At 43.2% G+C, this 22,699-nt stretch overlaps 1 protein-coding gene across 1 annotated transcript in view; it reads right to left on the bottom strand.

The window, feature by feature from the left end:
* Positions 1–1,978: 1,978 nt before the first annotated feature.
* The window catches only part of mrpl23 (mitochondrial ribosomal protein L23), a 43,791-nt gene continuing 23,070 nt past the window's right edge, over positions 1,979–22,699 (bottom strand). The window contains exon 5 of the mRNA XM_086207708.1: positions 1,979–3,049. Coding sequence (XP_086063834.1) covers positions 2,885–3,049 — 165 coding nt within the window. The 3' untranslated portion in view covers positions 1,979–2,884. The remainder of the gene's footprint in view (positions 3,050–22,699) is intronic.

Raw genomic sequence — 22,699 nt, 5'->3', positions numbered from 1 at the left:
GCCAATGAAAAACCTGCCTTTTATTACTGCCAAATACTTCAATTGTTGACTCATCAGATGACATCTGCTGCCATTTTTCTGCAACCCAGTTCATGTGTTTTCATAGGTGAATGGCTTTGCTTTGGTGAAAAACAAGACTTCTGGTGATCTACAAACTATCTGTGCGTGTCTCTTAAAAGTCGAATCACATGAAATCAAGGAGTTACATCAATTGCATCCTGCCTCGAATGTTTTAGGGTTAACTTTGCATTCGAAGGGTTGATCCCTGTGTTGTTGTTTTTTTCTGCAGACTGAAACAATCGTGCTTTTGTTCGTGTCCAAGTGCTACGCAACTCACACACAATATCACTTAAAAAATGCGTTGGCATCAATTTTTTACTTTTACTGATCTAATTAACCTACCAAATTACATTATCAATTAAATAAGCATGAGTAATAATCTAATTTTAGGAAAAAGGCTAGAACTTTGATAATCCTGGGAACTGCGGTAATTCGATTCCTGGGAAACCAGTGTTTGAACTTTGTTACTTGTTTTTACTACGAATAACAAACCTGAATGCTCTTCAGTTGAATGGTTGTTCCTGGTTTTTTATATTTATGAGGTGCTTAAATGACTAAGATACATTCATTCATGTGAGCAACAAATGAGCTCAGCGTGTCTCACTGAAAATTCTCCCCAAACACAAAGGGTGCATGTGCGTCCTGAACGATTGTCCCCAAATAATTCTGCTCACCAGCATTGCTAAGCCTCCATCAGAGCTGTTACTGTTAGTGTGTCACAGTTCTCCCCAGACAGGGAGCAGCAGAAGAGGGACAGGGTCCGGATGTTTTTGTGATGCACACAGACCAAAACCATGCAGACACAATTTCCCACTTATAAAAAAAAAAAAAATGTAAAAAATGTGCCAAAAAAACTTTCAACCAGGCGTGTTTTTCACAGCCATGATTAAAAAAAAAAGGTAAGACATCAGAAAATACATAAAATGAATGTGTATATGTTAACAATATAAATATGTTAACATATTTATTGGTAAATGACCTCACTGTGTGAATTTTCTGTAGCTTTAACATCAACCAGTTCAAAAAAGCGTTTATGAACATTTCTGGCACTGTCAATCAATTGATTGCACTACCTGTGGAGCTGATTCATTGAGAGGTTTTTAAGTTGGAGCAGGCACTCCCATACACTGATTCCAGGCACTTCATCATCAATTTCTTAATTTATTTTTTTGCGGGAATGATTTTCCAGGGCATACTCTGTTCATGCAGTGACTCAACTGATGATGCAGAAGCCGAGCTTTATCATTCCAACTGCATGTTTCTGGAATTACTCTTTACTGATTTGTCAACTTCCGCGTGGGGTTTGTTGAGGCTGCGAGGAGAGTGAGAACAGGAATTTGGTCTCCTTCTCAGCTGGTACTCTGGAGGACCAGACTGGGCAACAGAGAGAGAAGGAAGAAGAAAAAAAAAAGACTTAAGAGGCAGGCAGGGTAAAAATGGAGCGGCTGTGTAACAGGCCGAGGGTTCTGTTCCAAATCAGATTGCTTTATAGCGACGCAGGGGGTGAGTGGTTCCAGGCAGCAGACAATGGGCCAACAGGATCAATATTGACATTCTCCTTAGTGATAGCTGAGTTGGCTGGGTGAGGTCAGGGACTGGACCTTTGTGTTCGCCAGCATTAGCGGTTACGGCTGGGGGACACTTACTGTAACCTTGGCCTCCAAGCATAATGGAGGGTCTGAGCGAGCCCAGGAGAGGTCCCTCCCCTTTATGGGCCTTTTTACGGTAAGAGAGCTCAGTCCTCCAGTGGCCCGATTCAAACACAGATCATTACTTTGTCAAAACAGCTACCAGACCATGTTGGCACACGCGCAGGCCAGCCTGTGTGGCGAACAGCGTCTACAAGTGCCAGTTGTTGAGTGCAGCAGCCATGGGAGATGAGGCGAGGAGAACTCAAGAAAAAGAAAACAGACCACTTTTGGACAAGTGACCATTTATTCCATTTTATTCCAACAGCACTTACAATTAGACAGATTCACTGGCAGGTCCCATACATTAGGCAAATGCACGTACACAACGAGAGGGTACAATCATTGCTCAGTTAGGGCGAGAGGTGTTACCAAAGGAAAAAAAAAATATATATATATATATATATATATATATATATATATAAATAAATATAAAAGACTACAGCAAATTGCATGTTGTTGCTTTGCTGAAGCATCTCAGTTGTTGTTTACCTAAATTGGTCAATTAATCAAAGGCAAACTCGTAAAAGAAAGGATGTGGGTTGTACAGGTAGCCTGATCCAACTGGCTGGATGTCAGGGTTACACCACTCTAGACTTCTCCCCCAGTGTGGTGGAGGAAGACCAGCGTAGGAGGACAAGGAGGGGAAGACATAGGGACAACCGAGGTAACACGAGAGAGGAAACTCCCAAAAAAAAGAAGAGGGGAGAGAGAAAAGAGGAGGTGCTAAATGGGGAGGAGAATCAGGAAGAGTAGGAGGTCATTTGAGGTGATGATGATTCTTTTTGGTGGGCTGGTTTCATGAAGCATGGAGCTGGGCCACTCTCCTCCTCCTGTGATTCTGTTCTGGCTCTGGTTAGTGAACTGAATCTCTGCAAACTCATTCCCTCTCTCACTCACTTACAAACACATACACACACACACGCACACACAATTAGACACACGAGTCTCCAGTCTCCCACACACAAATGCTCGTCCGTCTTGACTACACACTTGTGTTCGTTACAGAAATAAAAGTAGTGAAATCTCAACAGTTACATCAATATATGTTACACCCGAGAAAAAGAGGACGCACACACACACGCGCGCACACACACACACACACACAGATTTGAGTTCCCGGTCCACGGGCCAGCTCAAAGTCCGAACCACTCTGTGACCCCCCCTCTCCTGGGGTCAAGTTTCTGCCTCTGCTTCTCGTCCTCCATGAACTTCTTCTGCACGTCCTCCATGGAGCCCTCGGCTGGAGTACTGTCCCTTTCCGGGAAGATGTCAGGAAAGGTGAACGTCTGGCCCTGAGCCTGGGATGTAAAGACAAATACGGAGAGAAAAATGAGCTGATCTAATAGGAGGGGAATTTTATATCCATAAATCATGTTTATGTGAAGCTAAAAACATGCACTTTCCATTAACCATTTGATTTTCTTCTTGATACTGATTTGGAATTCAGGACAGTTCCTTCTTCTATATTCTTCTTTCTGTTATACAAACTCTCTCTCTCTCTCTGACATTCTCCCTCTCTCTCTGACACTCAATTTCTCCATCTCTCTCTCCCACATGTAATCTCTCTCCATTTCTCTGGTCTTGATTTATTCAGAGGGAGAGGATGGTATCCATTATTTATTCCATACCAACCCATATCTGGCCATGGCTAATGCATCACTGGCCCACCGTAGTCTGTGTCAGCCTGCTGCGGAGTACAGTACGGTGTAGACACACACACACGCGTGCAAGCGCACACCACACACACCGCACGCACAAACACAATGCACTTGCACAACTGCAAACGCGACGACAGGTCAGTGGGTGCAGGCGTGCACACATATCCTTCGTAGCCTCTCCCATGGACACCTGGCAACAAGAATCCCCTTTCATCAGAGTCCACAGGAGCCAGATCGTTACAGTCCTTAAATGACTCCGCTCCACGTGAAGCCCCATCATAACTTACAACAGTCATTTTTATCACTGTGTTTGGATTTGTTCATCATAATATATTTTCCCCGCCAGATTTATGATCACTATCAGAGTAGTTCACACTAAGCAAAAGCTACCACTCGACAAATAGTCAAATATCCTCATGTGACTCATAAAAGTCTAAGTGATTTTATAAGGAGGCCTATCACTATAAAATGAATTGCTTCCATAAACACAATATGTCAATCAAGTATTCTGTTTAAATATGTGAAATATGTTGTTTGGGGTTGGTGTGTAGGCATGATGGAATGGTTTCGTTCTGATATGAATGTTACATTGTCTGTCTCCAACCCTCAAAATACCAAGAGAAATATGCATATAATTAGCACATAGCATGGTTTAATTCCCAAAGGTGGAGCCAACATGAAGCTCACTCATCCCAAGACACAGAGTGGACTTGGCCTTGTTCGCTGTGGGTGGGTGGGATAACCAGGGCAGGATTCTCTGGTATTGTATTGCCTATGGACTCATGTCCGTGCAGATGCTTGAGTGTCGTCTTATGCGAGGAGGAGATGAATGGGGACGGCCCGCAGGGTTCAGCTCAGCGGCAGTCAACAGTGACTGGGTGCATACTGGCTGCAGCCTCTTCTAACATTCAAGTTACAGAGATGCTTCACAGCTCCACGGGAAACCTAAACACGCACACATCAACTGTCTGATCTGGGACACAAATTTGGCCTCGCTGCAGTTCATCCATTCGTGTTTCATGGAATTCAGAGAAAAGATTAATGTCTTTTCCAACTTCATTTTTTTTTGGAATGCGTCATGCATGCAAAATGTAGTGTGTGCAGCTGAGGAGACACTGTTGAACACAAATAGGTTTATTCTGGCTGCAGCGAAAGTGGTCTGCACTGCACTGGCCGATCACTTGAACACTGTTCTGTGTAAAAAGATTTCTACAGATGGTGCTACGTACAGCATCACACCATTTGACAATGTAGCCGAAGATGTCAAAGAATTTCATGATGGACAGGACAGCTTTCGGGGCAATAACCTCTTGACTCTTGCAAATCTAGGTTTGGTCGTCCAATGATGGCAGAAAATTGAACCGTGCCCTCGTCGATATAAAGGGCGACGTCTGAGCTAATGAAAACACAACAATTTTAGTTTCAGCTGGTTAATATACACAAATAAAAACATAGTTATGAAGATTATATTCCATTTCTGCCAATAATCCATTCAAAATTATACACACTGGACTTTTATAGGTTCAAGTTAGCCAGTTGGCTAAAACATTCAAGGTTTAAAATCCTTTATGATTCATTCCATTGAAATGATATATTATGCGGCCAAGTCTCATAAACTACAATAAACAGTTTAACTACAAAATGTTATGCCTAAGATATTTTTATTAATGTAGGCTGTTGTATAACTACATTCATAAAACTGAATGTCACTGTAAACTGTAATAACTGCAAAAATAATGATCCAAATGAACGATATATATAAAATTTCGCTGATTATTGAGTTTTCTGTAACAGCCATAAACCCTGGTGGATGATTATTTATTAACACAATCATCAAGTCTAGCACGTTGAACACGTTGACATGACCCGGCTTCTAACCGCATTCAAACATCCAGGATGCATTCTGGAGAGCACTGGTTTGGGTTTGATACTTCAATTCATGTCAGAGTCTTAAACCTGACCGTTGAAGTCTGCACACTGCAATTCCAGCTCAGAGAAGCAGCTGCAGCAAAAACATACGCAACCTTCAATCAGAAGAAAACCCACCCAGTTCTTGTGTTGCTTTCGCTAATGCCTGCACTGCAAACCACGGGAGGTTTTCTACTGAGTGCAGCAGCAGGGGAAGAGAGTGCAGATTCACTCTGGAGAAAGCGGCTTCGTCAGGCGTAGGAAGAAAGCTGCAAAACCCCAGAGAAGCACCTGGAAACTAACTGCCCAGCCAAGGCCCTCGGTGTCTCACAGCTCTTGCACACATTGCCATCGAGGAACGCAAAGTCCAGAACACAAACACTGAACCAGGCCAAGGGACGTTTGCTGCGGGAGTAGGAGAAACGTGGGGGAGGGACAGAGGGAGGGAGAGAGAGAGAGAGAGAGAGAGATGGGGTGAAGGATGTGAGGAAGTGACTGAGGGAAGAGGAAAGTAGGGGCGACAGAGGAAGGGGTCTACCACAACGCTATGAAGTTAAAACCAAGCAACTGGAGGAACAATGAGGCTCTGAGCCACACACGAATTCACCCCACTTGAACCTAATGCTTTCTCATGACAATTCCCAGTTATACAGGACACCTTGTGTATACACACAGCAGAGATTAATACATGCCTGAGAGAGAGTGCGATTCACAAAAACAACAAAGCTATGACACTGAAATCAACAAAGTGCTGAAACCGGTTAAACAAGTCTTATTGTTGGCAGCAGGCCGCGCCCTGATTGTGTTTGTGTGTGTGTGTCAAACGTCTGCTGGACACATTTCCGCAGTGAGAGAAAGTGCTGGCAGACAACATCCATATTTTTGTTTGAAATATATACATCGCACCACAGCAGACACAAAGCCAGCGTCCCCACAGCCTCCATGTGCTCCCAGCCAAAATGATCTTTCCTGTGTGTTTGTCTGCCTCTCTTCTTGTATATTTATGTGTGTGAAAGACAGCGAGTGTGTGTACGAGTGTATAACGAGTGATTTATGGGGAAGACTGAGGCCAAGCTGAAAAGGGCAAAAGTGCAGGGAGACAGTCAGGCATTATGTGCCTCCAGAGTTTCTCTCTGTTACCTACTATACTGCCTGGAAGAGGATATTTTCCGTCACTCCTCCATCGTCTTTACCAGGCTCCCGACTGAATTAAGCTGCATCCAGGAACACTGGGACAAGGCCTTTGCTGCTAGCCATGTAAACATACGCTTATTACGCACATGAACTACCCATTACACCCACAGTTTCTCCCTCAGTGGGAAAAGAGGGACCGAGGCTCAGGGGACAACACTGACACATGTTGTCATTGACTCATTACCACTCACTTTCCCCAACTGTGTGTATGTGTTGTTTCCTTCAAACTCAAAGCCTTGCGCTGTTCCAGGAAGCGTGCGTTTAGCATGTCAGTAAGGGTGGGTAGCACAGCGCCCGTGCTAGGCAGGTTCAGGTGGCACTGATGTAGTTCTCTACTGAGATGTCACATGTATTTAAGATACATGAAGATTAGACTGCGCCAGTTATCTTATAAACTCTGCTCCCATTATTTCTCTGCCACTCTCAGCTGGTCAGATGAGTCAACATTTGATCACTGGGACCACATTCAGCGGTGGTGTGGCCACATTCTCTTTGCTGCACATTTGATCTGGACCACACTGAAAGAACACCTAACCAGCTGAACATATTATTTCTGAGGAGGGTGAAAAAAGAAAACACAAAACAGCAGCGATCTCAGCCTTGAAAATGTTACAGAAAGGTCAAAATAAAAAAATGTCAAAACCGAACACAAAGGCTCTTTAGTGATTGAAAGGCTCAGCCGAAGTGACTTTGCCCCATTTAAGAGTGAGAAATGAGATGTGATCGCAAGCCGTCGGTTGCATTCAGGTGTCGGGCGTAAAGTCATACACTCGGAGCTGTTCACTTGCGATCGGTCTACCAAAAGGTGCGCGCTGCCGCTGACTCGAAACAGGGCTGGCGTTCCTTTTCATTTCGCATGTGAGGGCAGAAAAACAATAAATTCTTCTTTACAACTATGTGAACTGCACCAGGTGAAGAAATGGAGGATTTTTACTGCTTGCTCACGTTTCACCCCTTGATGCCTCCTTCACCTCAGCTGTGTTGGATCCAAATTAACTGAGCCACACCAATAAGAGGAGAGCAACCATGTAGCTGACGTTCATCCTGAAAGATTTGTTCAGAAATTTACTGTGATCATAGGAAACACAATTCCATCATCACAATATCATAGTGTATCAATATAAATTTATTTACCATATAATTCGTACAATTGTTGTTTTTTAAAAAAAAATATAATTAGGGTTCTATAATAATAATTTAACCCAGTTCTTCTTATTTATTTGTTGTTGGTTTTTTTGGGGGTGTTAAAAACCCCCAAAAGAAAGAACCCTAACTAGAAGTACCAGATCAAGAAGCTGTATTGCTAAGAGCTGCATCACAACTGTGGAAACAATGTCAGACTTCTTCACCTGTTCATTCCTCAGGACAACTGTTAAACACAGCGACACCAACATGTGTCCCCAAATTGTTTACCCAACAGAAACTGGTTTGTTTCTTCACTGGCTTGTACAGTTAATATTTGTGATAAGTCTCCAGGGAACAAACAGTGAAATGTTCCATTTACGTTTGTGTGTTTGCTCATGTGAATGTGACACAGTCAGAATGAAAATCAAAAAAGAAAAACATGCACATCCCTTTATGGTTGCTGGATCCAAAACAAACAAGTAGAAAAAAGCCTAAGGTCCACACACCAGGAAGCTCCCATGAAAGGATTTATTGAGCAAAAGTGACATTTGGAGCCAACAAGCTCTTCCCAGGAAGCGCTTGTTGTTGTCAGACGCCAGCTGAAACCCATCATCTTCAAACTAGGTACCAAAATACAATAACCACGTATATAAATACATCCATTTATAAATAGTAACATTGTCACACGACTGCATTAAATCAGTGCGTCTGTGCGCCTGAGATGTGCAAAATATACACAAAACAACCGCCCGTATATCTCGTGTTAGTTAATACTCCAAAACAGATTTGAGCTGAGCAGCTGTCATATAGCACTGTCCGTGAGAGGCGCCTCCATCTAATACTACACACGGTGAATTCAGTCTGGGGAAACTGTAGACGCTACATGTACAACGGTGTAATGTTGGGAAGAACTTGTTGGCTTGAAACATCACGGTGGAACTCAAGAGCACAACTGTACACAGCAGCAGAGAGAAGAGGGAGAGAGAGAGAGAGAGAGAGAGAGAGAAGAGATGGAAAGAGACACACAAAGGACAACTGTATTCTATCTAACTGACCTTTGCTTCTGATCGGTTACAAAATGAGCATGCTGTCATTACTCAAACACAGCTGAGGGAAAAAACTGTTTTTATGTGTAATCATTTCCCCTTAAGAAAAGAAGAAAAAAAAAAAAGAGCGAAAAACATTGAAAGAATGGACAAATGTGTGTCCGGCAACCTTGGAATGCATGTGAAATCAATACCGGGAAAATGTGAGCAGGGTGAGTGTTTTATTATTCATAAGCTTAGATTTAAGTATGAAATATGAAAGCCATAGTTGTTCTGACTTGATGTGTTAAAATGTCTTTGATGAAAACAGGAAGGTGCCGGTGCATGTTTCTTTTCCGACCTGGAGCTGAATAGAACATTATGGCACAGTCACCAGCTGAGGACACAAAAGGTTGATTCAACCTGCTGCTTTGAGAGTGAAAACATACGGGATGTGACTGAGGCAGCTACAGGACCAGACATCCCCATGTGGTGGATGAGCTCAGGAGTGAATTTCGCTATAAATATGAAAAAAAAAAAAAAAAAGAAGAAGAGGAAGAAAAAAAAAAAAAGGAGGCATTCCAAGACTATTAGTGAAACTTATTGTAGTATGTTTGACTTCAATTTCCAATATGCTCAGTGCACAGAATAGCCTCCATGGCATTAGCTTTTATGTCCTCTGGAATGAAAAAGATTTGCTGTAACACTTTGAAAACTGTTCAACAGCTGTAAAACTAATTGAGATCAAATGGCAACTTCCATTCACATTATCCAGACAAAATGAAACTCCATCCATTTAAAAAAAAAAAACAACAAAAAACTTGCATATTCCAATGACTCTTTTACAACCTGAGATGAGACAAGACTTGACCGAAGACTTGGGGGGTGAGCACAAAAACTTCTTGGATGACCACATTAACCGAGTTAAAGAACAGCCGAGCTCACAATGTGCTAACAGATCCCAAAAAAGCCTTTAAATGGGCTGAGAATGTGGATGTTAGACTAACTTTGCATCAGTTTCATTGAGGAGGGACCTGCCAGAGTGCATCAGAAGACAGAGCCATCCACAAAGCAGTCAATAAAAGTCAACCAGATGTTGGCGGTTGCCCTTTGAGTACGGCCAAATCTGGACCGCACACTGAAACAGAGAGGTGTTGACGACGCGGTGAGAAATCTCAAGAGGCTGTGGGTCATGTGGCTGCGGTGGCAGAGTGGTGGGGTAGCAAAGCACACAGTCTTCTAGAGTCCTGATGGGGAGTGTGGGTGTATATGTGTGTAAGAGAGACCAGAGAGGTGTTCAAATTGTGGTAGAATCCCATTTTGACCGCATGGTAGAAGAGCCTGGCAGACTAAAGAGGGCAGGACCACAGCGGTGAGGTTACAAGGATTAGAGCTGAGGGCAACCCCCCCTGCTGTGTGTGTGGAGCATACGCGTGTCTGTGTGCGTGCGCAGGAACCCTATTTACCTTGTGTAATGTTGACCGAGCATGCATCGTGCTCTTTTGCAGCAACCCGTGCACTGAGAAGTGAAGCTGTGAAATGCAGACCATGATACCTTCTCCTATAGTTGGCCAGTGACCAGCCCTTGGCAGGGCTAAATGCTTTGCTCAAAATCTGTTCAACTACAGGGAAGAGCGTTTTCTTTACTCTCCTGATGGGGAAAGAAGAAAAGAAGAGTGAGCACACCTTTGCAAGTCTGTTTTCTTTGGTCTCAGCCGCAGATGAAGTCTTTTTTGTTGCAATTTTCTTTTCGGTTCATTTAAGGTCACACTACCCAATTACAAGTGAACCGGGTCTTGTAAAACAAAGTCAGATGGACTCACAAGTAGCTTACTTATTGGACAGAGTTTTGGCAACCTGTCATCCTGCAAGATTACCAATTTTGGCAGCCAACGAGCAGAGGGAATAAAAACAAATCTGATTCAATTTCCTTCAGGTTTAACTAAGCATTGTGTTTTAGTTTAATTCAGTTTTTTTGTCATAATGTAGCATATCTCTGCTACTCATATCAGATAAGCTGGATTTGACAAAAATGAACTGCTGCCTATCCAGTGTCAACAGCTGTCTCCTTGTGCTGGTAAATTACCCAAAAATATGGGCAGCACCTTCATAGACAGTTGTTTCATGTGGTCTGTTGATACTACTCTCCCTGTTTAATCTGCAGTTTCTTGACTGGTTAAAACAAAAAAGTACAGAAAGTGTGAGGCGTTTTTAAACTTGGACTTTGTAGTTCTATGCTAGCTAACCCAGCCCTCTTCTTCCTGTAAATGATATTGGCATGTTCTTGACTTTGCTGTTCCATTGCAAGATCACATATCGAGGGCGGTACTTTAATATTGAGGGGTCTTGACTCTCAAATGTCCCTAAAAGTTGTTTGAAAATTGACATTTAACAAATGTGTACACGAATGTAAGTTCTAGTTCAGTGAACAGGACATAACTAAACAGAGAGTGAGAGGAGTTGCTGGAAGGTCTGCAGGAGGACAAGGATGCTGGGCTAACTGCTAACGCTAACAACTCAGCAAGTCCACCTGTTACAGCGGCTAATAACTGTAAATTGATGAGGGGAATGGGCTACATCAGCCTTCTGCACAGTGTGAGACTTGTGATGCACAATGAAAACATCACAGATACCTGATCCAGAGGGGACAAAGCCTCACGAATGGCAGGCAATGGGACGCTGGCTCGGCTGTTCCTTACCCTGGTGTTTTGACACGTTGGAAGTTTCTAAGACTGAAGCTAAAGATGATTCCATCATTGATTAATCTTCAGATTATTCTCATGATTTATCACTACTTTTTCTTTTTAATAAATTGCTTTTCTTGTCAATCCAACAACACAAACTCTTCATTTTCTGTAATAAATGACAATACAAAGCTGTGGACTGGTGATCTGTCCAGGGTGTACCCCGCCTCCTGCCTGATGACAGCTGGAATAGTCTCCAGCCCCCACGACCCTGAATACAGAGGATGGATGGATGGATGGATAGACAGGCTCTGAACTGATGTTTGGTGTGCAATGATGAAGCAACCTTATTTACTCCTCCTCTGAAAGAAGGAAACCTGGGTTATTCAGCTCTAACCTGAAGAAACACACAAAAAAATCGGTGTATTTGGTCAAAATATGACTAACGTGAACACACTCCAAATGTTCAGTGTAGGTTCGTATGCACGCACTCAAAGTTGTTGCACCCATTAGAGACGAACAATCTCAGACTGTTGCTTTCTAGTCTCTTAGCCTAATATTACATTATTCAAGAGGGCTTCTTTATTTGCAATCACAGAGAAGACGAATTGAGGAGAGGAGGGAGAGGCAGGAAAGAAGATGTAAGAGTGCAGGAGAGGAGAGGAGATGTAGCCAGATGATTGTAAACAGCTCTGGCTGCCAGGCCCCTGGGTGGGCCACATATTCACTCTCACTTTATCTCATTGACACACAGCGCACACACACACACACACACACACACACACACACACACACACACACACACACACACACACACAATACTCTGCCCCGTTGTGCCTCCGTCCAGACCTCCTGGTGCAAACCATTCCAGGAACAGAGGAAGGAGACAGAAATGAGGATAGAATGAGAAAGAGGGAGGGTGAGCAAAGTAAATACTAGATGATAGGGTTGTCATCTTTTCAGGGCAATTTCTAGAGTTTACACCGTGTATAAACCTGATCTGACCAGGAGCACCCCGGTCTATAGAGGACTTGATAGCTTGAAGGACAGCTAGAAAAATAACAGCTAAGCATGAGAAAAGAGAAAATGAAATCATGTTTCCCTGCAAAACACAGATAAGTGGCTGTGAAAGTAGACCACTAACCAAAAGCATCCTGCTGTGGGTTTGTTCGGGGTCATGACCCTGGCCCTCCCTCCAATTACAATGTCAGCTCCGTCACAGGCCAGCAACAGCCAAATAACTTGGTGGGCTTTGGCAAACAGCAGTGTATGTTTGAGTGTTACTCCATGTCATTCATTCATACTAATGCGCATTACAATCACGACCTGTCAGAGGCAGACAATGTGTATGTACGTATAGAAACCCTTGGAAACAATACCAGTCAGCTTGTGATTCTCAAGTTAATAAAAAAGTAAAAGCAAATAAATAAATAAATAGTTGACTGTAATTAGGGCCCCACCAATATGGGATTTTAGAGCAGGAAACAATCACAGATAACAACTATGCGCAAGGGAAATAGAGACCTGTGTGCTGGACTGAAAATAGACCCTTTCTATTTTCAATGGTCAACATTTTTGTACTGATATGAGTAAGTAAAGATACTCTGATGCTGACTTTCTTAAATAAATAACTTACCTTCCTAAAAAATATTAAACATTATCATACATGATCATTTAAATGGAGACCAAAATAAAATAGTAAAATAAACAAGGCGGAGGCACTGGAGCGCTCTCTGCTGGTGACACTTACCATAGGCACTGTTTTCTGCATTTTATGAATTGTAAGAAAAGTTTTTTTTTAACATTGTCACATATTGGTTAGGTTCCGATTGCCAGTAACGACAGATATATCAGCCGATCAATATATTGGGCCCTAATTGTCACTCCGTGGTTCGTCTGGTGGCTATACAGCATAAACATCTGATTTTACAGAGGTTAAATAGGACATACGGAGGAATGTAATGAATGTGGTCTTAACCTGCACACATTTAACAAACCAGGAGACACACACGTTACACAAAATACCAAAACTACCAATATCTTTATACTCTAAAAAGGCACATATTTCCTCTGAGCTCTATGAAGAAAGTTATTGTCGTGAATGTAATCTAATTCTGCTGGAAAAATAAACTTGTAACCATTTCTATGAGCCGTTTCTCACAGCACCGTCCAAGGCTACTATGCAGGTTATGAGTTGGAATCTCAGAGTGGACTTTAATCACACGGAAACGTCCAGAGCCGAGTCTGCAGCTTTTTATGGCTTGGACTGAGTGCTCTGTTCTTCATCCATTGAAAAGATTTGGGGTTTTATGTGGTAGAGGGAAAGGGAAGATGAACCAAAAGCACATACTGAAGCCCTGTCATACATGATGTAGGGAAAACAGCCCCCTATTGGTGAAAAACGGAGCATCATCAAACAGCACTTTTTGTTTTTCTTGATAAATACTCACCATTTTCTTTTCTTTTTTTCTATCAAAATAAAGATACATGCTCAAATCTGACCACATGGCTGCACTAATCCATTCCACCGGACATGTGGCATCCCACACACTCAGGTGTGCATTAGCCTGTAACAGACACTCATTTTCTCACCGTGATTTATGAAAAACAAACACATTTTCAAATTCACATTCATTCATATCAGGTTCCTCATTGAATTGCTCACGTATATATTAAAAGTAATGAATCGAGCTGCAAAGTTTATTGGAAAGTGATCAAAATTGCAATTCGGCCTCCAGCAATTTTCAAGTGGCAGAAAGGTGCATTGTTTGCTTAGGCCAAATCGTGTGTCAAAATACTGTGTTCATGTATGTAACGTGTTAATAAATACAATTCCCTCTAATATCAAAAATGACAATCTTGTCAAAAGAATCAGTCAATAATCTCTGCAGTGCAGTGCTACACTGTACTGCAGAAACATTAAAATACTGGATCGGTATTTGGTGAGGGTGTCACCGGTGCGGCAGAACATTCTTTGATCCCTGTGATGGAATGATGTTAATTCATCCTTTCTTTTCACACTGTCACAAAACAACAGTTGGTACGTGCTCAGTAGGATCAAGAGCAGGAGCAGAAGTCACGCTGGTGGAAGAACATCAGCTCTGATATCAATATGAGATGTAATGAAGGGACCCTCGGACTTACTGTGCACAGAGTCCACTGATACATGCAAAAACACACCAACATACTCCTGCCCAGAGACAAACACTAAATGGACTGTGTGTGTGTGTCTGTGTGTGTGTGTGTGTGTGTGTGTGTGCGCGCGCGCGTGCATGATGGTTTTCATGTCCGGGCATGTCTGTCCCAGCCTGCAACTGGAGACATTGGACCCTAGTAACAGAGCTCACAGGAAAAGATCCCAACATCTAAATTCATACATGCCCACAAAGACGTTCACATCCATCTGGTTTTGAAGTGGACACTTGGAGGAGGATGACGACGACAACAACAACAACAACAACAAACAGTAACAACAAATATTTCCATATTATGAACAACAAATGGGGAAACATGTTGCCTTCAGACCTGGTACACCCACTCAGTCTTTGTAGCTCACACCTAAACCTCACCATTCTCAACCATCCACCCCCCATTTAACATACACACATATAAACAGCTGTTCACTATCATTATCCCCTCCATCTATGTCATTCACCCCCCCAACCCCCACATTGTACCCCATTTCTCCCTCACCAACGCATGTAAACAACCCCCCCAGACACACACACACACACACTTCAAGCACGTCCTCCTCCTATCCACCCCAACCCCTAACTAGGCTAAACACACACACACACACACACACACACACACACACACACACACACACACACACACACACACACACACACACAAAAACACACAGTCACCCCTACATGTACATGCAACATAAACATCCAGGCAATGCCCCTGCCCCCCTCCCTGACTCTGAGGAATGCAGGGCCAGCTGGTGGAGAAAATAAAAAACGAAGAAGCATACCAAAACAGGAAATGCATCAGCAGGGGCCTATCAGGGGGCTTTATCAGGCCAGTGGCAGCCCCGCTGAGAACCTGGGTGGCGCCGCATGCTGATTGGCTGATCAAAGTGGCAGCTGTGTCATTACAGGTCATAAGGTCAGGGGTAATCAAGAAAGGTTACAAGCATGTGCGTCTGTGCCTGTGTGTGTGCGCCTGTGTGTGTTGCCATGGCTATCTAAATAAGGGGAACCTGGAGGAAATGTGGGAGGAAATGAGGGAGATGAGAGAAGATGCAGCATTGAGAGATAAAGTAAGGATCCATAGATGACAACAATAGGAGATGGAGAGAGAATGAATGAATGAATGAATGAATGAAGACACCGCGGAACTGACACATCGTTCTACTCATTTGTTTTTACATTAAATTCCTGCACCGTTGAAGCTTTGATACATCAGTCCCGCTGACCTTTCTTTTGTTTTCTATGAAGAAAGCGCGTGCTGGAGTGATGCATCTACAACAGTCAGGTCATTACGGCCTTGTCGAAAAGAAACTATCCGAAATTAATGTGGAAAAGTCAGATAAGTCCTAACAAAGAGCCTTGACTGACGCCTTTCAAAAAAAGGTTTGCGTGTGAGATTCCAAAGCAGATGGTTAAGACCGGCTCTGCTCTCTATAATTCATGTTCTCTCTCCACTGAGCTCTTATGAAATCTACACGTACACTCACATTTTGCCATACACAAACACTTCGCCTTGCACACAAACACACACGCACGCACGCACGCACACACACACACACACACTTAACTTTACTTGAGACAGAATTTTCCAAATCAAGAAACACCTAGGAAAATGAGGCGGGTTCCAATTAGTGTATCAGCCTGTTCCTTCCTTTTATACGCCGACAATGCTGACTAATGACATTTATCAAAGCAAAGACTGGCTTCAGCACCCTGGGAAAAAGAGATAACGGACATTTCCGCCTCATAAAATTGTTGAAAAAAATGACATATTTTTTGCAGTTTTGGGGGGAGGGATATGGGGTGGCACTTGATAAAATATCTGTGGTTAGAGATTTCCAAGTCAGGGTTTTACAGCATTCACAGAGTTAAGAAGGACTTTTGTTGTTCCTTAAGTGCTACGGTCTATCGGTCTGGGAATATTACTTACAACAGGACATCAGCCTTTGTAAAATGTTTGGCCCTTCGCTATCATCAGTGTTGTTTCAATCAAGTCACACAATTTTTTTTTTTTTTTAAATCTTACTCTAAATTTTGGAGGAACCTTCGGACGTGAACATTGGTTATGATTCCATGCAAGAAGAATGAAAAGCATGATAAATGCTTTAATTATCAAAAAGGTTACAGTTGGGCTGAACAAATAATTGGGTGGTAATTCAAACTGAGATGAACTGAGATTTAGATTTCGGCAGCTGCTGGGGTCGGACAATTAACCGAAAACATTTTAAAAGTGGCATTAAAACTGGTCACTGAGTCTTGCTCACAGAAGTTAATACTCCCGTTAATTCTATGCAAACAATACAGACCTTGTTGGGGAAGTGGGAGAACAGTGTTTGAGTGGTCAATCATCATCCATACCTATTGTGAAATACCTTGGAAACAACAGTGGTACTGATTCAAGGCCACGTTACTCAGGTATGAAATGATTCATAAAAGCATACTTTGATCGCTTTTTTAGCGGCCCAGAGCTGCACTTGATTTGATCATCGGTTGTTTTTTAAATGGTGACAAAGCAAAGTGATAGAATTACCGAAGGTACTCAAACGCGGACAGTTGCATCGTTGTTGGACCCGGTGAAACAACAAAAGTGGATGCCCTCCCTGTGAATAGTGGGGTTAGGCGCTGTTTACTGATATCTACACGAAGCTATGCTAAACTGCAACTGTATAATAGGCTGCTGAGGAGCAGCGGAAACATTATAATGTAAAGATCAGACTCCTGTAAAACTGTAAGGATCAGACTGCAGATTTGAATCCAAGTGGAAATCTTGCTGTCCGCTCCAAAACACACTGAAACCAGACAGACACAGAGGGGAAGAGAGCAATGGGGGGAAAGTGGCAGAAGTTAAAAATGTTAATTGGTGTGATAAGCAAGGGTGAGGCAGCACCGGGAAGGGAAGGAAGCCGAGCGGCAGACAGACAGACAAGGCTGTGTGAGGAAAGTCTGTGTTTGCGTGACAAGGTGAAAAGGAGGAAGAGGGAGGGAAGGAGAACAGGAACCATCATGATCCAAATAGTTGAAAATAATAAAATTCCACACAGATAAGCAATATTTCCACCTCGGCCTGGCAGCCTGATTCAGCACCTCCAGCTCTACGGAGCCACGGCTTTGCTCAGATCAAAGATCAGAAGGGGGGTTCATTGGGGTTTGCAGTCCCCCCATCCTGCACCAGCCTGGCAAAATACACAGTTACACCTATACACACAAGCCAAGAGATCTATTGTTAAGCAACAAGGAGTCAATAACAGTTATGAGAAGAAGGGAGGTGAGTCAGGCTGTGCAGCAAAACGTTGCCATCTAGTGTCAGTCACACAGACAGCTGAGCAACACTTAGCCCCTTCTTCCCTCTCTCATAATCACTCTCAAGACTGCCGTTTCAACTGTGTCACAACCCATCCAATGTTTGCCACTCAGGCTCTCCCTCCATCTCGCTCCCAACTACTTGCTTGGGATATGTCTTCCCCGCAGAAAAAGCGGGGATGGAGAAAGCGACAGAAAGAAACACAGGAAATGAGCAATTTGAATGAAGCTACCACTTATTCTACAACTGTTGGTCCAACCCCATATCTTGTTTTGTTCTGTGGCTGTCGGGACATTGCTCTGAGGCACCACATAACCTGGCTGGTGCATATGGTTGGCTGCATTGTTGTCAACGACCAGGGCCCCAAAAAGAAACCATGTTACCGTATTTAGAAGGTTTAAGAAAACTCAGACACACAAACAATAATAGAGTCGTTTGTGTGTGACACGAGTGCCAGCACTGCAAACGTATGACGGTGAATCCGGAGTATTCAATTGAGGAACTTGAATATATTTATGGCTGTAACTAAGGGAGGTGAATTACTTTTTTGTATCAAAGACTTTCATACAAAAATGACTTAATCCTCACTGAATTATCACACTGAAACATCAGCGCAATTGAATTAAATCAAAAGCGATTCAGATGTGTATACACATGTCTTGGCTTTCCCGGGAAGTGGAGATCGTGACCACTATGAAAACAGTGACATCATTCTTCTGTGTGTAAAAACAACTAGTTGCTCACTCCATGACGCCTAATGCCCAAATTCGTGACAACACCTTGGACCATCTGTGTGCCTCCTCTCCCTTCTGTTACAAAGTTTACACTTATTTCTCCCTATCTTTTCACACACTTTCACTCTTATGCAGACTCCTCTCTGACTGTATGAAGGCTGAATTTGTATACAGATGAACTGGAGTTTGTGTGGGATTTGTGCAACCACACCCCACAAAGAACAGACTAACAACGGTGTTTACAGACTCCCAGCAGCTCAGATGGCTGTTGATGATGCACACGGACTGCTCAACTCCGCGTGCTTTCTTTAGGTGTATACCAGCTGTCAAGCAACAGTTAACAGGTGTTTTGATGCTAAGTGGTTCCAAGCATCCCACAGGTGCCGGGACGTACCGTGCGCTGGCCAACACACCAACAACACAAACTTCTTTCCCTCCCCTATTGACCTCCTGTGTAAACAACTTGTGGAAAATTCCTGAGATTCTTTCCTTTAAGAGATATCAAAAATTCCCATGAATGACATTTACAATATTCCTTCTAAAAATATGACAGCGGTTTGACCAATATGATTTTGTAATTTGTACATTTTGTCCATGAGAGGGTAAAGTCATACAACATGAGACGTATATTCAGTTCAACATGCCTTTTAAAGGACCTACATTGGAACATGTCAAAATGAAATTAATGAAAAAATCCTGTCCAGAGCCTTACAATTTGATTTAATTTTCTCCTCTCGTGTCGACGGAGCACCGGTGAGAACTGAGAACACACAGAGTGCAAATTACTCTCAGCAGCCAAAGTCTCTCTCAATAGATCAATTTTATTAATTAATTAGATATAATAATTGAGGGAGATTTTCAAACAGCAGAGTCAAGTTACACTTTAACAGGTTACTACATAGGAACCGCACCTCCCTCAGTTCCCGAGAACTCCAAACACTGTAAGCTGTAAATGCCCTCATGGCATGTTAATAGTGAGGTGTTGCAGAGTCGGACGTCAAGCAAACTATTGTGAAGTCTGTTTAAAGGCAAACAAATTACTTATTTATTCCACCACTTGGGGTGCAGTTGAATGTAGAGAGCAGCACCAGACACGAGTACCTAAAACGATACGAAAGAGCCCTGGGTGGGGGGTATAACAGATATGGTGGCGTTTCACATCACCAACACAGATATGGTGCCCTGCCCATACAGTTGATGTTCCAATACTGAATTAAAAGTTTAAAGTTAACTAACAAGTATGTGAGCTCATGCCGTTTCTCCTCTTCAAGTTGAGGTCAAGAAAATGTTCTCCGTTGCAGTGACAAAACTGCAGTTACGTCACTGCAACTTCTTCCCCAATCCTGTTAAATCTTGTCAGACTAAAGGTGCATTTCCATCCAGCTCTTTAACTGCATCTTCTACTTGCACACAAACACAGATATCCCACAAATATTTCAAAAATATTTACATTCCGAGGAGGTAGAAAGCTTAAATGTAACCATTAAAGGTAAATTTGCATAAATAAATGAACAAATTTGAAGCAATTAAATTCTGATGAACTTCAATGGTGATCTTGAGGGCTGCTCGCAGACTTCCTCTTAGACGACTGTAACATTAGGTGTTAAAGACGCACGCGCCGACCAAATCGATTCTACATCCATCCCACTGTTGTTTTCCTTCATTTCTGTCAGTGTTTGTTTGACATTTGACTGGCAGGCATTTAGTTACGTCACATCGCTGGTGGTAAAGAGTACACAGTGGCAGAGAGAATTCGCACGCCACCTGGTGGTCATCGTCACTAACAAGCCCCTAACATTCACTGCACAATGACGGCTGAAACCACGCATATCGTTGCATTTTCCTTTGCCGACTTTTTGTAAATTTGGGTTAAAATTAACGATGCATTCGAAAGGAAACCTGATGAGCGGGATACGCTTTAAGAAAAATCTGCTGATTGGACACTTTTATTTTTAGAACATCCTGACACGGACACTAAACTGGATCATTCAGAAATTCTTGGTCTGGTTAGGCACTCCATTCATATATTCAAAGCGTCACCCTCTGGGAGCTTTCAACATACTCTCAGATCTCACAGGCCACAGAAGTGCTGCTGCTGCTGCTGCTTGCACTGGCCAGCAAGGCTTGCTGGAAAGCTAGCTGCCACTCCAAAAGAATAACTCACCAGAGTCTTTCATTTACTATGCATGCCAGGTAGAGAGTACTTTATCGCAAATGTCTGACTGAAAATAGCAGCTCTAAAAAAAGACAGCAAATTTCTAGATTTCCAAGCGAAGGCTTTCTCTCAGATGAAAAGCACCATATTGCAGATTTTTAAAGGAAGACTGTACTGTACATGGTGGCGTTTTGCACTTCCGTGGAGAGATGGGTCAACATAACTGAATTAGGGTAAACCATGGGATCTGACATACATTATAAACATTTGGCCATGTAAAAGAGGATTATATACACCAAACGATTTGTAGTACTTTTTTTTTTTTAAAAGAAAGCCACAATGAATCAGAGAAGAAATCTAATTCCGACTCCTGTAAATGAGTAGCGAATAACATTGGTAAAAAAAAGTGGTGTCAAATTATTTTTTTTCCAAATGAGCCCTTTCCGGCATCAAAAACAGGGAGGAGGTGACAGTGAATATTTGAAAAATGTTCCCGAGAGACCCGAGAGTCAACCTTAGCAGGGACTTTAAGACCACCAGTCCCACTGAAGTGCAGCCAGACCTGAAACAGTCTGATAGACTCGAGATTTTTCATTTTGTCCCGCTGTTTTTGTCAGCCCACCATGACCAGCACCTCCGCTCTGCCTGAAACCCCCCCCCCCCCCCCCCCCCCACACACACACACACACACTCTCTCCCCCCTCCCCCTGATAACTTTGCCCCGTCTCTGGACCTCCCCGCTCTGGCATGACTCCATCATGCCCTTAGTCAACTCTCCGACTCACCCCTTGCAGCCCCCCAAACACACACACACACACACACACACACACACACACACACACACTCTCTCTCTCTCTTTCCCACCACAATGCACATTTCACACATGCAGACACTATTGCTTCCCCAGATACTGGGGTCCCCCCTAAGCTTGAGGAAAATGGCCGTCACGGAACCCCGCTAACAGGAGGCCTCCCCACAACCACAAACCAGTGGTATGGAATGGGGGGTGGTGGGGGGGACAAACATATTACAGCTGCAATATTAGCTGATGGAGGGGGAGAGGGAAGGATGAGGGTAGAATGGGGGACCGCGGTGTGAGCATCGACCCACAGAACACATGTGGAGTCAATTAGGAACAATCTTGTTTTGTACCCACTGCTGCAAAAGAAAGGAGGGTTTTCTGGGGCTCGCTCTCTCTCTCACTCAATGTGTGCATGCGCATTTGTGTGTGTGTGTTCGTTTATGTGTGTGTGTGTGTGTGTGTGTGTGTGTGTGTGTGTGTGTGTGTGTGTGTGTGTGTGTGTGTGGTAGGAAAGGGAGTGAGAGCATGTTTTTTCCAAAAAAACTACCAGAGAAATAGGCCGGATATTCGGTTTTACATCCAGACATTTTAAGCACAAAACAGCCTGCATTTCAGCATTTCTGCCTGCCGCTCACCGGCAAATGAGCATGACTTCAGAAAACCGCGACATGATTGCAACTACAAAGTGAATGACACTCAAGCAAAAACATCCTCTAGGGCTCAGCATGCATGAATGATGCACACATGTCACAGATGTTCATGTGTACGGTTCTGCATAATCACACCTATCATCGTCGTGTGCATTTGGTGAGACAGAAGCATCACTTCTGACTCCGCTGGGAATTCCCGAAGCACACAAAATCACAGGCCACTCTCTTGGTGTCAGACAGGAGGAAGTCTCCCCTTTAAAAGATTCATGGCTGCTTCAATTATGTATCCTCTTTCAAATTGTCGTGTTTAGACAATTTTCATTATTCATCCGTTTCAGAATTGATGGCTCCCAGTTGGGTGGGCAGCGCAGCGTAAACAACAGTCTACACGGCTGTTGATTTATCTGGGCAAGATCAAAATGGCAGGCGGAACACAAAGGCTCCTTGCTTAATACATCTGCATCAAAGGCGACTTTTTTGACATTTTGGGGGCTGGTTTGTTTGATTTCAAAGAC

The sequence above is a fragment of the Aulostomus chinensis genome, chromosome 7 (assembly GCF_037954235.1).
Source record: "Aulostomus chinensis isolate RoL2024-O1b breed Wild chromosome 7, RoL_Achi_v1.0, whole genome shotgun sequence".
NCBI lineage: Eukaryota > Metazoa > Chordata > Actinopteri > Syngnathiformes > Aulostomidae > Aulostomus > Aulostomus chinensis.
Note: the sequence above shows the minus strand (reverse complement) of the source record. Positions and strands in the feature narration are given on the sequence as shown.